Raw genomic sequence first — 16309 nt, 5'->3', positions numbered from 1 at the left:
TCTGAGATTTGTTCTGTAAGTGTGGATCACACAGATAAGGAAGGACAGCTGTGATCCTACCCACGTATCCTTTGTAGATAAAGTTGGTCTTTATCTGTATCATGCCTTAGAAAGCACTGGAGGTGAAGGGCTGGACATGGCTCAGTAGGGCAGCTGTGGGATATGCAAGGCCCTGGTTTGGAACCTGGGCAGGGGTTGCGGCAGGGGATGACTGAAATTGAGTTGTTTCTATTTGTATGGTGATGCCAATGTTGCTAGAAATGCATGTTCTTCTGAGGAAGACTGACAGATCCAGTGTGGTACACTAGGAATCTAGACTGAGTTGATTTGATCCTCTTTCCTAACTTGGAGTGAGGGCAGTCTCACACACACACACACACACACACACACACACACACACACACACACACACACACAGGCACACATGCACTCACACACAGGCACATACTCACTTGCACACATGCACTCACACACACACAAATGTAATTAAGTAATGAGTGATTACTGGAGTAGGTTATAAAGCCATAAAAGGTCAATTCACAGTGGGTGTGTGGCTGGAACCCGTAATTCCAGCAATTGGGAAGTTAAAGCGGGAAGATTGTCGTCAAGCTGGGGCCAATCTGAGCTATATAATTTGAGGAGGCCTGGGCAACAGAGAGAGGCCTATCTCAGCAGGCAAACGCACTTGTCATCAGCCTGACAACCTCAGTTCAATCCCTGGCACCCACACAGACAAGAGAGAAACTGGACTCCTACAAGTTGTCCCCTAGCCTCCCTATCTATTTGCACACAATTAATTAACTACAGCTAGTTGATTCTCTTGGCTGGAAAAGCAAGCCCAGCACAATGGTGTATACTCACAATCCCAGCACTTGGGAGCAGCGGCAGACCTGGCTAGAGGGCATGAGAAGCTCTCTCGAAATAAAACACTCTAAAACAGAAGCAAAAGTTGAACCCACCTCCAGGAGAGATGGTTTTTCTCTATTATTGCACTAACCAACCTCAGCACTCTCTCGCCAGTTACTTCTTACTAACAAGCAGTGCTTTAACACACGTGCTGACTGAGGCTTTATTGACTTATTTAATTAAAGCAACCTGGGGATAGAACCCACATTTTAAGCAAGTGTCCCGCTGAGTTGCACTAAAGTGCTTTTTCAAACCATAAGAGGGCTGAGGTGATGGTCTAGCTGTTAAAAGCTGGGAATGCTCTTCCAGAAGACGGGAGTCCGGTTCTCAGCAATCCCATCAGTAGCTCACAAATGTAACTCAGGAAAATCCGACCTCCTCAGGCACAGCGCTCACATGTTAACTGTGCCCACATATACACATAATTAAGAATAAGATATTTTTTTAATAAGGGGAGGGGTATGCAGCACAGTGTGACTTTAAATTCTCAACCCTTCAACCTCCATCTCGTAAGTGCTAAGATCAGAAGGGTGCTCTGCCATTCTCAGCCTAGATATGATTTCATGTGTGTGAGATTTGTATTACATACACGTCTGTATGTGGATGAATGAGTGAGTGTGTGTGTGTGTGTGTGTGTGTGTGTGTGTGTGTGTGTGTGCGCGCTTAAGGTAGGACGACTGTGAAGGCTAGGCATTATAGCACATGGCTGTATCTTAGCAATTAGGATTCTGAGGCAAGATGATGTTAAATTTAAGGTCTGTCCAGGACATACAATGAGTCCAAGGCTAGCCTAGGATATAGAGACTACCGTGTGTATTGTATGGATACATCACCTGCCAATTTAAAAAGCCTGCGGGTCTATGGCTTAGGTAGAAAACAGAGGTGGGACATTCAGGAGAGAGCAAGGATTCTGGGATCGAGCCCGAGCGGGAAGATTCACCAGGAAGACGTGACGAGACGGACTCATGGAACCTGAGCACAGGTGAGCAGCCACAGGGCAAAGTGTACGTTAAAATAGATGGGCTATCTCTAGTTATATCTAACCTGAGTAGAGCCTAGCTATATGGCTAAGGTATTTGTAAATTATCTTGAGTCTGAATCTTATTTCTGGGAGCATGGGACTAGGAGGCAGAACCAGGATTAATTTCTACACTAGAAAACTTAGGGACACACTCGAAGTGAAATTTAATGAATTAATTAATGGGTTGGGAATGTCGGCCAGTGACAGATCACTGCGTAAGTAGCATGCTCAAGGCCTTGGGACTTATCCCCAGAACCTAGATAGTGTAGTTTCACTATTTGGCCCACACTACCCTTAAATTCCTTAAACTCATGCCTTAGCCTCCTGAGTGCTGTTACAGGCTTGAACTACCCAGCTGCCCACAGCAGCTTTATCAATGAACTTTTATAAAGTCACTGGTGAGTGTACGACATTGCTAAGTGCCACTGTGATGATCAGCCTTCCTCAGTTTTATCACCAGCACCACACCCAATAACAGAAAGGCAGTTCTCAGGACCGCCCACGTGGCTTCCCTCACACAGAGCTAAGGCTGTTACTAACCAGAAGCACAGCACACAGTGGCAAACTTGAGAAGAGAAATCATTTCACTAAGAAAGCACAGATGTTTTTCTTTCCTCTAAGACTTATTATGTATACAGTGTTCTGCCTGCATATATGCCTGCATGCCAGAAGAGGGCACCAGACTTCATTATAGATGGTTGCTGGGAATTGAACTCAGGACCTCTAGAAGAGCAGCTAGTACTCTTAACCCCTGAGCCATCTCTCTAGCTCTGCACAGGTATTTCTTAAATAAAAAAAAAAAAAGGAAGAATGAAAGTCAGTTAGCTGGGTGTGGTCGTACAGTTATAATCCCAGCACTTGAAAGGCAGAAGTAGAAGGATCCTGAATTTGAGATCAGCCTAGGTTCAAACAAAACATAATAGCAACAATAGAAAAGAGAAAAGTGGAATAAGAAACATTCACATCTCTAGATCTTGAGAAAACCGCAACCATAGATACTGTTCTTTCTCTTTTCCTTGGTGACCGGGATGGAACCCAGGACGTCGGGCACCCTGGGTATGTGCTCTACCACCGAACATGGATACCTCTGCTTCTGCATATTTTGACAATGCCCGACCAGGGAGGAGGAAATATGCTTCTAGGCATTCACAGAGGCCGAGTGATCACCAGCATGTCTCAGAGTTCATCTCAACGATTTCTCATCAACTTTTCTGGAGCATATAAAAACAAATCTCTTATTTAACTTTTTGGAGAATGAATACACACACACACACACACACACACACAGAGAGAGAGAGAGAGAGAGAGAGAGAGAGAGAGAGAGAGAGAGAGAGAGAGAGAATACACATTCACACATTGCACACACAACTTAAATAACTGCAGGACTATAAACTAGCTTCCCGGTTATCTTTTGCCTGTGACTCTGTTGCTTTCTCTCTCCAATTCTTCCACTAAAGAGAAGCCGGGCCTAGACAGTAACTGCTAACTCTTCCTTAGAAGGCACTTAGATGCCCCAGCCCTCCCACAAGAGCTGATACAGTCACTGCCCGAGCTAACAAAACTAATGATTCATGTTGTCACAGTTCAGTTCCTACGAAAACATCCCAATTTGGCTCTTAGAAGAATTTAAATGTTTGTGTTATAATTTAATCTTTATTTTAGGTGTATGGGTGCCTGGCCTCCATGTGTCTCTGCATCTTGTATATGTGGAGGCCATAAGAGATCCCTCGGGACAAGAGTTACAGATCTGTGTGAGCCATCCTATGGTACTGGGGATGGAATTCATATCCTCCGGCAAGGCAGTAGTGCTCTTAACCTCTGAGCCATCTCTTCAGCCACAGTCTTTTTAATTTGTTTGGGGCTTCTCCAGACAGGCCTTGCTGTATAGCTCAGGCTGGTACTGAACTCACTATTTTCCTGCCTCTGCCTCTTTGGTGCCGGATTATAGGTGTGTGCTGTCATGTCTAGCCTCAAAAAGGTCTCTTTAATTAAGTGGTTTGCTGATATCGGGACCCCATGCGATGTTCACACACAATGAATGTGACTTTGATTAAACCAGTTAAAGTTTTTGGGGGAGTATCTGTATTCAATCCATAGGCTCGTAAAGCTGGAAGTCATTTCAGAACTTGGCTGGTTGGTATGCCAAACACCTCTGTGATGGTTAGAATGAGAAGTGTCCCCAGTGGACTCAGATACATGAATACCTGCTCCCCAGCAGGTGGTACTGTTTAGAGAGGCGGTGTAGCCTTGCTGGGGGAAGTATATCACTGGGAGATGAACTTTGAGAGTTCATAGCCTTTCTGGTTTCTGTTCACACTCTGTGTCATGCTATTGAAGGCCCAATTGCTGTGGAAGGTATGTTCTTGCTGCCGTGCCTCACCTCTTCTTGCGAGGATGGAACCATAGCCAAAATAAAAGCTTTCTTCTGTAAGCTGTTGGTCATGGTAGAGTAACTAGAACAGAACTTGGTATCAGGAGTGGGATGATTACAAAGGCCCTGAGCATGTTGACATGGGGGTGTGGGGTAAGAGTGTAGAAGATTTTGGAATTTTGGACTAGAAAAGCAGTTGAATGCAGCAGGCAGAGTGTGGTGGTCTGTCCTCAGAGGAGTGCCGAGATCAAAGAGAACATAGAGGCTCAGCTCAAGTGTTTTCAGAGAGCATTAAGAACTTTAACAGCAGCTGAGCTACAGGCCATTCTTCTGATATTTTGGTAACAAATATGGCTGCCTTCTACCCTTGTCCTAAGAATTTGCCTGAGGGTAAATTTAAAAGTGGACTCTTTTATCTGATGGAGAAAATTTCAAGACAACATAATGTAGAATCTGTGGTGTGGTTACTACTGATAATTAATAATGCATGTGCAGTCTGCAAGTGTGACGAAATATCTAAAATGCAGTCTGGAGAGGGAAGCGCTGGTAAATTTAAGGCTGTGAGCAAGGCTCTGGATAAAAGAGAGATTGTAATTCTTATGGAGATTAGCACCACCAATAAGAGGCCTCAGGCTCCTCACTGGCATGAAGGGAACATTACCCAAGATGGCACCATCTGAAAGCTTCCAACCTGTGAAAGAGAAAGACCTAAACTGTTTCCCTATTCCAAAAAGGAAGAGTGAGGCAAAGCATCTGCTACTGTGGCTTGAGGGGGCCAAGCTCTACCCCAGGCTGACAGGAACTTGACGGTGTTGCCCGAGTGGTGCTGGATTCTGAGGCATGAAGAATGCAAGAGTGAAGGGCTCATAGATCCTTCCTCCCCAGCCTCAGAGGGCCACTGAAGCCAGGCAGTGTGTGGCAGGGAGCCCCTGCATGAAGAGGGAAGGAGGCTGTGAGAGGCCACTGTGTGAAGCTAGGATGGTGAAGCCTAGGTTGCGGTGGAGAGCACTGGCTGTTGGAGATGCCAGACTATGAGACGTCACCCAAGGAGAGCTGCACTCGAGGGAGAGAATTCTGCCCAAGAGTATGCTGCAGGCAGCAAAGTGAGGGAGCCGCCATCCTAAGCAGTCTAGGATTTCCCCTGTCCCCTAAATCCTCCCTCCTGGAATGGAAATCTGTCTTCATCAGGGTTTCCATTGCTGTGGTAAACATCATGACCAAAAGCAACTTGAGGATGAAAGGGTTATTTTCGTCTTACAGCTTTTAGTCCATCGCCCTGGGAAGCCATGGCAGGAACCTGGAAGCAGGACCTGGCACAGAGGCCATGGAGGGTGCTGCTTACTGGCTCGTTCCTTACAGTTTGCTCAGCCTGCTTTCTAGGACCAGTGCCCAGGGATGGCACTGCCCACTGTGGCCCTTCTATAGTACTCACTAATCAAGAATACCTTAAGGACTTGCCTGCAAGCTAATCTTATGGAGGCATTTTCTCAAGTCCTCTCCCCAGCTATGTGTAGGTTTGAGTCAAGCTGACAAAACTAAACAGCACAGAGGGTACATTCTGTGCCACTGTATGTTCAAAGTGTCCACTTTGCTCTGTGTGTGTGTGTGTGTGTGTGTGTGTGTGTGTGTGTGTGTGTGTGTGTGTGTGTGTGTAGGGTCACAATTAAGAGATTACCTTGAAGTCAGGTAGTGGTGGCACATATTTCAGGAAGCAGGGGTAGTCGGATGTTTGTGCTGGAAGCCAGCCTGGTCTACAGAGCAAGTTCCAGGACAACTGAGGCTACCCAGAGAAACCCTGTCTTTAAAAAACAAACAAACAAACAAACAAACACCAAAACCAAACAAACCCTGACTTGGACTTTTAGACAGTGTTCAGACTAAAGGACTGTGGGACAAAATGCATTTTGCATTCGATATGATCATGAGTCTTACAGGGGTCAGGTAGTGGAATGTGGTGGTTAGACCGGACAATGTTCCTCCCCAGGTTCACGCACTTGAAGACCTGGCGCCCAGCTGGTCACACGATCTGGGAAGGTGGTGCAGCTTTGCTAGAGGAACTACATCACGGTCGAGGCCTGCTCTAACTGCCTTGCCCCAGTTCCAGTTTGCTCTGCTTTGTGTTTGAAGATCTGCACTGTCAGCTTCCCGCTCCTGCTGCCATGCATGCTGCACGCTGCTTGCTGTCCCCAGTCTCCCACATCTGTCAGGTTGGACTCTTATCCCTCTAGAACGGTAAGCTATGATGACCTTACATACATTGTTCACATTATAAGGCATCATAAAAGTAACTAATGTAACATCCTAACATCTAGAAAGAAAGGATCCTTAACTAGGCAGACAGAGGGGTAGGAAATGGTCCAACAGGAGCCACAAGTCAGCAAGGGAGCATGGTGGAAGCTTCTATAAGCTACAGACTGATTAGGCATCTAGACCAGAGATGCCTTAGTTGCCATGGAGACCTAAAATGCTATGCAAGTGAAGCATATGTTATGGGGTAGTGGGTAGTTGCTGTCCTGAGCACAAAGGTCATGGCCTGACCCATCAAGTCTCTGGTTATGTCTCCCTGCTCTTGGGGTCCCTAACAAAGCTACTTCCATTAAGGTAATCATTTGACTAATGAAGCAGAAAATATGTGCATCAGCCACTGTGACAGGGAAACCCAGACCCCTGCATCCGGGGTTCCCATAGAGCAGGTCATCCCTGCACAGATATTTTACTAAGTGAGTCATTTTGCTGTTGACAGGCTTCTATCGTTTACCTCCACCCAGGACAGAGAAACTCTCAGTGGAAGACTCGCTTCTTAATTCTTTATACAGAGTAAGCCTGCAAACGTGCATGCCTGGGCAGAGGATGGCTACGCCTTGATGTGGTGCCAGGGGTGTGAATATCAGAAGCCCCTCGAAGCTTACAGAAAGACACAAAAGACGCTGTTAATAACCATGCGGGCGTGATGCTCCCCATGCAGACATAGGCTAATGATCTCTACTCATCTGATGCATGGCTCAGTGGACTCAGGATAAAACAAAACACCCACCAGGCCATGGCTATGGAAAGGAAGCCCAGTCTGAGCTAGACCACAGGGCCTGCCCTCAGCAGGGTTAATGACAGGGTTCTCTGTAGGAACCAGATAGCTACTTGTGGAAAGCTGATTACAATGGACATTTTTATAACAGAAGCAGGCAATGATTTGTCCTCACTGAAAAAGGCACTTGGGCTGGACGCAGATTATTCATGACCCTTCACTGGCCTCACCAGAGGCTCCTAGACAGCCCTGGCATCTCCCAAGATGCCACCTACGACTTCCCAGGGACTGGCTCACATCCAATACCACCTCAGTATAATCAATTGCCTAGGAAGCTTGGGGACACATCCTGCTGCTGCCAGGATACCCTTGCAGGGGGACATGCTGTGAACCTATGACTCATGTCACCAGGGGGTGCTCGGCCACAGCCGGAAACCATGGGTAAACATAGAAGCGGCTACTTTCCTCTGCCACAGCACACGCCAAACTACCATACATGCTATTTTCCTTCGCGCTCTCTGATTTTAATCTTTATCTTTTATTCATCTTTTGGGCTTTGATGTATAGCTCATGCTAACCTGGAAATCACAGTGAGGCCCAAGCTAACTTGGCTGACTTGGCTGACTTGGCTCCCTGAGATTACAGATATGCACCACCAAATAGGCCTGGCCATCCTTCCGTTCTAAAGCACAAGCCAGGACCCACCACTATACACATACTGTATGGTATGTTTGTGCCCACATATATGTGTGCACACACACACACACACACACACACACACACACACACACACACACACACAAACATTTTGCTTTTGTTTTGTTTTTCAAGACAGGATTTCTCTGTATAACTCTGGCTGTCCTGGAACTCACTCTGTAAACCAAGGTGGCCTCAAGTTCAGATCCACCTACCTCTGTCTCCCGAGTGCTGGGATTAAAGGGGTATCCTACCATGCCCAGCTCTGTTGTTATTGTTTTCAATTGGACCAAAAACTAAAATCTACCATTTCCAATTAGCAATGTACTCAGAACGCCAGGTCCTCAGGACATGAGATGCCTTCCATTTAGCCACTACCTCTGACCACAGTGCCCTCTTCTATCCATGTTTCCTGAGCTCAGTCACTCTGGTCTCCTTGTTGAACCTTGGTGGAGCATCTGCTGCTGTTCCAGGAGACCTCATACCTTTTCCTCATCGCCCAGGCTAATACTCAGGGTCACTTCTGCCCCTTTCTGTTCTCCACTACTCCTCCTCATTTTCTCACAGGCATCACTGGTGACTTAGGGAATCCTACCAAGAAGCTATTCAAATGCTGGAGTGTATAGTACCCCTCTGTATCCAAGGGCCTTTTGGACAACAAGCTCCTCTGTGGATACTCAAGTTCCTTTACTCAAAATAGTAACCTTAGCACATAACAAACACACATTCTCTTGAATACTTGAAATTGTCTCTAGATGGCTCACAAAACTAGTACAGTGTAAATAGCATATGCACATTTGTTCAGGTCTGGTGACTAGGTCGTGGAAAGGCTGGGGCCTGAACATGTAGCATGTATGGAACCCTGGGTTCAGGCTCAAGGGAGAGGAGCCTGGGCATGCTCAATGAAGGTATAACTCTTCTCAATATTTCCAGTGGGCTAACTCTGTAAATGGTATAGGTGCAGCACTGTGGGGTGACATGGTTTGGCTAAGAGTATTCCCCCACCGATTGCAGACTGGTAAAACCATTCTGGAAATCAGTCTGGAGGTTCCTCAGAAAATTGGACATTGAACTATCTGAGGATCCAGCTATAGCTCTCTTGGGCATATACCCACAAGGTGCCCCAACACATAAAAAAGACACATGCTCCACTATGTTCATAGCAGTCTTATTTATAATAGCCAGAAGCTGGAAAGAACCCAGATGCCCTTCAACAGAGGAATGGATACATAAAATGTGGTACATCTACACAATGGAATATTATTCAGCTATCAAAAACAATGCCTTTATGAAATTCATAGGCAAATGGTTGGAACTGAAAAATATCATCCTGAGTGAGGTAACGCAATCACAGAAAAACACACATGGTATGCACTCATTGATAAGTGGCTATTAGCCCAAATGCTTGAATTACCCTAGATGCACAGAACACATGAAACTCAAGATGGATGATCAAAATGTGAATGCTTCACTCCTTCTTTAAAAGGGGGAACAAGAATACCCTTGGCAGGGAATAGAGAAGCAAAGATTAAAACAGAGACAGAAGGAACACCCATTCAGAGCCTGCCCTACATGTGGCCCACACATATACAGCCACCCAATTAGACAAGATGGATGAAGCAAAGAAGTGCAGGCGGACAGGAGCCGGATGTAGATCTCTCCTGAGAGACACAGCCAGAATACAGCAAATACAGAGGTGAAAGCCAGCAGCAAACCACTGAACTGAGAATAGGACCCCCGTTGATGGAATCAGAGAAAGAACTGGAAGAGCTTGAAGGGGCTTGAGACCCCTTATGAACAACAATGCCAAGCAACTAGAGCTTCCAGGGACTAAGCCACTACCTAAAGACTATACATGGACTGACCCTGGACTCTGACCTCATAGGTAGCAATGAATATCCTAGTAAGATCACCAGTGGAAGGGGAAGCCCTTGGTCCTGCTAAGACTGAACCCCCAGTGAACGTGATTGTTGGGGGAGGGCAGCAATGGGGGGAGGGTGGGGAGGGGAACACCCATAACGAAGGGGAGGGGGAGGGATTAGGGGGATGTTTGCCCGGAAACCGGGAAAGGGAATAACACTCGAAATGTAAATAAGAAATACTCAAGTTAATAAATAAATAAAGAAAGAAAGAAAAGAGTATCCCCCACCTTGCTGACTTCTCCTGCATGGTGCCCCCCATCCTAATAAATTATCATTCTCCTCTCACAAAGCTTTAAGGGCTGGACAGTCTCTGTTTTGTTCACTGCTCTCTGACACATAGCAGATGCTCACTATAGAGGAAGATAGGGAGGACCTTTTCAGGACTGATCTGTTCCTGATACCACTGGGTGCTGTTCTGGGAGCAAGGCCCACCTTTCTCCTGTACTAACACTGACAGCAGGGGACTAAACATCTACACAAATGCAGAGTCCACAAGTGGACTCCTAGCCCTTGATCCTGTCCCATCACCTACACCATGAACACACCACTGAGCTCAGACAGCTAGAGATTCCATCCTGACTCTTATAAGTACAACATGAGAGCAGGGCAGGCTAACCTTTTTCCCCTTTTCCCGGCGGTACCATGCCCAACCTTCTGTGACACTGATTCTTGTTCTGTGACTACTAGGAGCCATCCTAATATCAATGCTTTTTTCTGGGAGCACCCAACACCCTAATTCATCCCCCTTCTTTTTTTTTCTTTTTTCTTTTGGTTTTTCTAGATAAGGCTTCTCTATACAGACTTGGCTATCCTAGAACTGGCTTTATAGATGAGGCTGGCTGTAAACTCAAAGAGCTAAGTGCTGGGATTAAAGGCATGTACCACCGCACCATCTTTTCTTTTTTCCTTTTTCCTAATTCAGAGTCTCAAATAGCCCAAGTTAGTCTCAAACTTTCTACGTACCCGGGGAGGACCTTGAACTTCTGGTTTTCCTGCTTCCATCTCCTAAGTGCTGAGATTCCCCAAATGTGCCACTTTGCACGCTTTATCTTAGGGCCTGTACTCAGGGCTTTGTGAATGTTGGGCCAGCACTCCACCAAATGAATGACATATTAGCCATGCACCCCCACATCCCTTTTCTTAAACTAGTCAGTTAGTTCTGCTGTCTTCAACCAAAGAACTCAAAGATTTTTGTCTCTGGTTTTCTTTTCTAAATAAAAAAAGTTACATAAACCAGATACAGGCTCTTTGGCTGTATGTGGAGGTTGAGGGGAAACCCACTCTGTTCCTAACAACCTAGGGTTTCCCATGCTTTTCTGGTCTTTGTTGGTGTCTGAGCACGTGCAGGCATGATAGACATTGGTATAATTGCTCAATCACTTTGATTGAACTGAAACCCCCAATGATGATGACATCCTTTCTCCAGACCCCTAATGTGACCTAGATGGAAACACAGTAGTTGCAGGTGGCGAGTTAAGATGAGGATCTTGGGGCGAGGAGGGAGAGCATTTTTGTGAGACTTGTGTCCTTACAAAAGGAGGCACATGGCTTTGCAGCAGGGTGAATGCCACAGAGTGTACAGGTGGAGACGGGCTGCATGGGCCAGCCAGGGAGCCCTGAGGCTGGCAGAAGGTAGGAGAGGTCCAGCACTGTGTTCCTATAGCCTCAAAACAACAACAAAAAATACTCTCCACACCAAAACCTTAGGTCTCTAGCCTAGTCATCGGGTTTACATTGGCATGGCCTCTGCGGCAACTCAGATGTCGGTGGGGACTTGACAGGGGTTTGAAATCCAGAGTAACCCAGACAACAACTGCCACACTGTCCTGGCTGCAAGATGGGAAAAGTGCAGAATCCCCTGGTGCCTCAGGCTCCCTAATCCCGGACGAAAAATTCCAGGGCACAGGGGAAGCCCCAAGACTCACCATTGGATGTTTTCATCTGCCGTCGACGCCCCACACGGTCCAGCCCGATGGGAGTGCTCTGGGAGAAGGTGAAGGGCCGGAGGCGGGCAGACACAGCCTTGTAGGGTGGAACTTGGTGTGCAGGCACAGGAGGCCTGGCTGCTGGCTGTGAAAGGAAGTGAGAAGCTGTGAGAAGGTGCCAGGAAGTCTCAGCTCCTGCGAGCCACAACACATTTCTGTGTTCTCGCCCTGAAGCCACTGACAGATGTGGAGTGTCTTCTTCAAACCCCACTAGCAGCTGCAGCTGCCACCAAGCTCAGTGGCAATAGGCTGTTCTAAAGTTCTAACAGGCAGCCTCAAAGCTGGCTCTGTCACAATTCTTCCCACTTGTGAGAGACATGCCGGTGGGGAACCAGGAGAGAGAGAGGCCTCTAAGGGAGAGGAAGGCTGAGGCAGCAGCAGTGCAAGTACAGTGACCAGTGAGGATGCAAGGGCTGGACCACAGCGCATAGGCATGGTCACAGATCTCCAGGGACTTTGCTCTTATTATTTAAAAAGAATTTATGTGGGAAGGGGCGCTGGAGAGATGGCTCAGGAGTTAAGAGTACTGGCTGTTCTACCAGAGGACCTGGATTTAATTCCTAGCACCTAGGATGGCAGCTCACAACTATCTGTAACTCTAGTCTCAGGGATCTGACACCCTCACACAGACATACATGCAGGCAAAACCCAATGCACATAAAGTTAAAAAAAATAAATCATTAAAATATTTTTTATTTTACATAGTGAGTGAATGCGTGCGTGCATGCGTGCTTGTGTGTGTGTGTGTGTGTGTGCGTGCGTGCGTGCGTGTGTGTGTGTGTGTGTGTGTGTGTTATGAGTGGGCACTTGCAGAGGCCCAAAGAGGGTGTCTGATCCCCTGGTACTGCAGTTTTATAGGTGGATGTGAGCTGCTCACATGGGTGTTTTATAAGAGGAGTAAGAACCATTAACCACTGAACTGTCTCCCCTCCTGTGTTTTAGGGTGTACACCAGGGTCTCGCTCTGTAAACCAGGATGGCCTCAATCTCACAAGTTCTCTGCCTCAGTTTCTCGAACTATAGAATTATAGGCACAAGCACCATGTCTGGACACAATACTATTTTGATGTTCAGAAACAACATGTGTTCTAAGTATCTCAGCCTTTCCTCAACTGTGACTTGCGTTTAGATACATTACAATTCACTTTAGTTTAGTTAGAAATATTTCCAAAAATTGGAGCACCATAAAACAAAAGGACCTTAAAGACCCTGTAGTATCTTTAACTTCAGTTTTGCTTGTGTCTTTTGCTTATTTCTGAGGCAAGGTCTCATAACCCACGCTGGTCTCCCTTGGCTGAATGACCTTGAATTCCTCACCCCCCTACTCCCCTCTGCCAAGAGCTGGGGTCACAGCTGTATGCCACTGCATTGGGCTTATAATTTGACTTGAAGAATTCAACCCAACTGAATTAGTCAAGGGTTTTTGAGTGTTTGCTACAAGCAGGACATTGTGCCGAGCTTGGCAAGAAAAACTCTTTAACACACAGCTCAAGCCCAATATAGAATTTCTTTTTTTCCAGGGAATTTTACAGGTAATTTAAGAAAGTACCTAGCATGCTTTCAATGTGGAACTGAGCATGTAAGTTATTATGTAAACTGTTCTGGGACTGTATGAGCATGATCACAGTGTTAGTTGGCACAGGTAAGCAAAGAAGTTTGACTTTCTCCAAGACAGAGCCTTTATGTGAATATTCCATAACCTCAAAGTGCTCGCTATGCACTTAACAGATACCTGCCAAATGTGCTGGGGGAGGGGGGTTGGTGTTTATGGTCAACCCAGGAACAGAACAAGGAAAGTGGTGTTCCTGCATGGTGGAGAGCTCACCCAGCATGTTCCAAGCCTGGGTCCATTCTAGGAATGATGGTGGGTGATGAATTACTGGGGACAGACGTGATTTTAGAAGATAAATTACCTCTTCTAGCACAGTCCTCTGCTTCGTTTTGGGGAATGAAGAGAAGGAACACAGGGCTTCCTGTGTGAAAACAAATGCTATCACTGAGCTACATCCACCCCATCCCCTTCTCTTTCATCTCTACTTTCTTCCTATGTTTGCATTCTAACAACAGACCACTGTGTCTTTGGAAACTCACTCCCCTCAGGAAGTGAACCAGATAAAGCTAGGCTATGGTCCCCAGGCTCAGGTCTCTGGTTTTTCAGACAAATGGCAAGTCTGTGCTGTGAGCTGAGGTTCCAGGAAAGGAGATTAGAAAGCAGGCGATGAGAGAGCTGACTGTTAGTGTGGATCCAAGCAGGTTTCAGAGTCAGGAAGAAAAGGGCTGAGGAGGTATGTCCTCCTCCAGAAGGAAAAGCAGTGTCCAGTTTAGTCTGCAGGGAGGACAAAGGCAGGGAGCTGAGCGTCTCTACTGGCCATGGTTGAAGAGACCAGCTCTTACTTGGACCAAGAGGTTCTCCACATCCTCTGCCTGGGTGTTGCCATAGAAGCTGACCCCTCCGATCACAGATATAGGTCGCCTTCTCCGGCCTCCCCTGGGACAGCCTGAGGAGGTGCATGGATCCTGGCTGGTGGTGGTCACACTTGCTGGGTGCATCCTGTCCACGCGGTCTTCACCTGGAGGATCTGTTGCAATGGCATCTTCGGGAATGGACAAGCTTCTGCTGGCCAGCTGGCCATAGTCAGACAGCGGTCGTGGCCCGGTGCGCCTCCCGGAGCCCCACTTCCTCCTGGAGATTCGAGGTGCCTCATTCTGCTCCTCCTCCAGGGCTGAGCCCTGCCGCCAGTCATCCTCAGTCACCACCTTTGCAAATGAACAGGCTGAGTGAGCTCAGAGATCCAGGCAGGTGAGAACAGTGGAGCAGACGCCTGCTGCTCCCTCCCACTCTGCAGGGCCACAGACATGGAGAACACAACTCACTGTGGATTGAACGAGCCGAATGTTATTCCAGACTGAATTAGCTCTGTAGGTTAAGAGGTCTTTGGGGGGACCAGTGAGGAGCTACAGTGAGACAGTAAGAATGCCAGCAGGTCTACAATAGTAAAATGAATATACAGCTAAGGCGGGTGTCCCCCAAATGTACTTCAGAGCAGGAGGTTAGCCACAGCAGCCAGAAGTGACCGCATAATCCGTTAAATGTGTCACAAGATCTCTACACCTTTTTTCAGTGTGGACGATACTGACACAGAGAGGGTGCAATGAGATTATATCCAGGGCTGAGAGGGCTCAACATTTGAGGACCCCATCTCACACCCACAGCCTGCTGGCGTGGCCTGAACTAGGTAGGGTTCCTAGAACTATCAGACTACACACACTGCAGACTTGGATAAGACAAGCCTAACCTTGGCTCTCACACTGGATCAATTACACAATCCCATAGTCTATGACCCTCTGCAATCTCACTGCTTGGGAGACAGAAACAAGAAGACAGTGGATTCAAGCCAGCCTGGGCTACCTAAAGAAGACAAAGATTCCATGACTCTAGGAGGCAACACTCTTTTGCTAGCAGTCCCGGGATCAAGCCTAGGGCCTTGTGTGTGCTCAGCAAGCCCTCCATTAAGTACCACCAAGTTAGATGCTCACCACTTCAAATTCTTCAAATAAGTTTTTCATCTTTGGGGGGGTGGAGCAGGAATTGTGCTATGTGTCCCAGACTGGCTCTGACCTCTAACCTATTCCCCACCATTTTTGTGTAAGCAGTGATGGACCACCAAGCCCACCCAGCTCATGAACATTTTCAAAAGCAATCAGGAGAACTCGCCCACTTCCACATCGTTGTGCAGACTCCCATATCCATCCCTGTCAGGGCCGGGGCTGGCTGAGGAAGCTCAGGCAAGTGACTGAAATGTCTGTTAGGTTAGGCAGGATAGACCTTGGCAGCTAGTCAGCTGACAGTTTACAAAGATGGCCACAGGGTAGCACACCCAGGGCTTGCCCTGCCTAGAAATAGGTACCTGTCTACTTTACAGATCCCAAAATCTGGATGCAGGAAGGGCTGGTCTGGCCCAGAGACTAGCAGTAGTTGTCTACACCAGGCACAACAGCTACTCTGAGCCTGAACTTAAAGTACCTAGCCCAGTACAGTGTGCGTGTGTGCGTGTGTGTGCGTGTGTGTGTGTGTGTGTGTGTGTGTGTGTGTGTGTGTGTGTGTGTGTTGAGGCAATCATCTTCCCACCCGTTTCCCCCAAGTGCTGAGATTATAGGCAAGTGCTACCCATCTGGCTTGTCTCTATTCATGTTTTAAAAACACAAATCAAACAGGGTATGAAGCCACAAGTTGGGGGAGGATGCTGGGATATGTTGAGTAGGCAGAAAAGGCTTCACAGGAAGCCAGAGACAGCAGCAGAGCAGGCAGTGTGGGTGGCTGTCAAAGGCAGGTGGCCAAGGGATGACACAGTAACCCAAGGCAGTCTGGCCCCACTCTGTCCATCAG

At 47.2% G+C, this 16309-nt stretch overlaps 1 protein-coding gene across 3 annotated transcripts in view; it reads right to left on the bottom strand.

Annotated features, from left to right (window-relative positions):
- The window catches only part of Spata13 (spermatogenesis associated 13), a 129168-nt gene that overhangs the window by 43771 nt on the left and 69088 nt on the right, over positions 1-16309 (bottom strand). For all 3 annotated transcript variants that reach the window (XM_006252113.5, NM_001191686.1, XM_006252114.5), the window contains 2 exons: positions 14317-14679; positions 11864-12008 (listed from right to left, as the gene is read on the bottom strand). In XM_006252113.5, the coding sequence (XP_006252175.1) occupies positions 11864-12008; positions 14317-14679 (508 nt within the window). The remainder of the gene's footprint in view (positions 1-11863; positions 12009-14316; positions 14680-16309) is intronic.

This window comes from Rattus norvegicus, chromosome 15 (genome assembly GCF_036323735.1).
Source record: "Rattus norvegicus strain BN/NHsdMcwi chromosome 15, GRCr8, whole genome shotgun sequence".
NCBI lineage: Eukaryota > Metazoa > Chordata > Mammalia > Rodentia > Muridae > Rattus > Rattus norvegicus.
The sequence above is the reverse complement of the archived record's forward strand: the minus strand, read 5'-3'. Positions and strand labels throughout refer to the sequence as shown.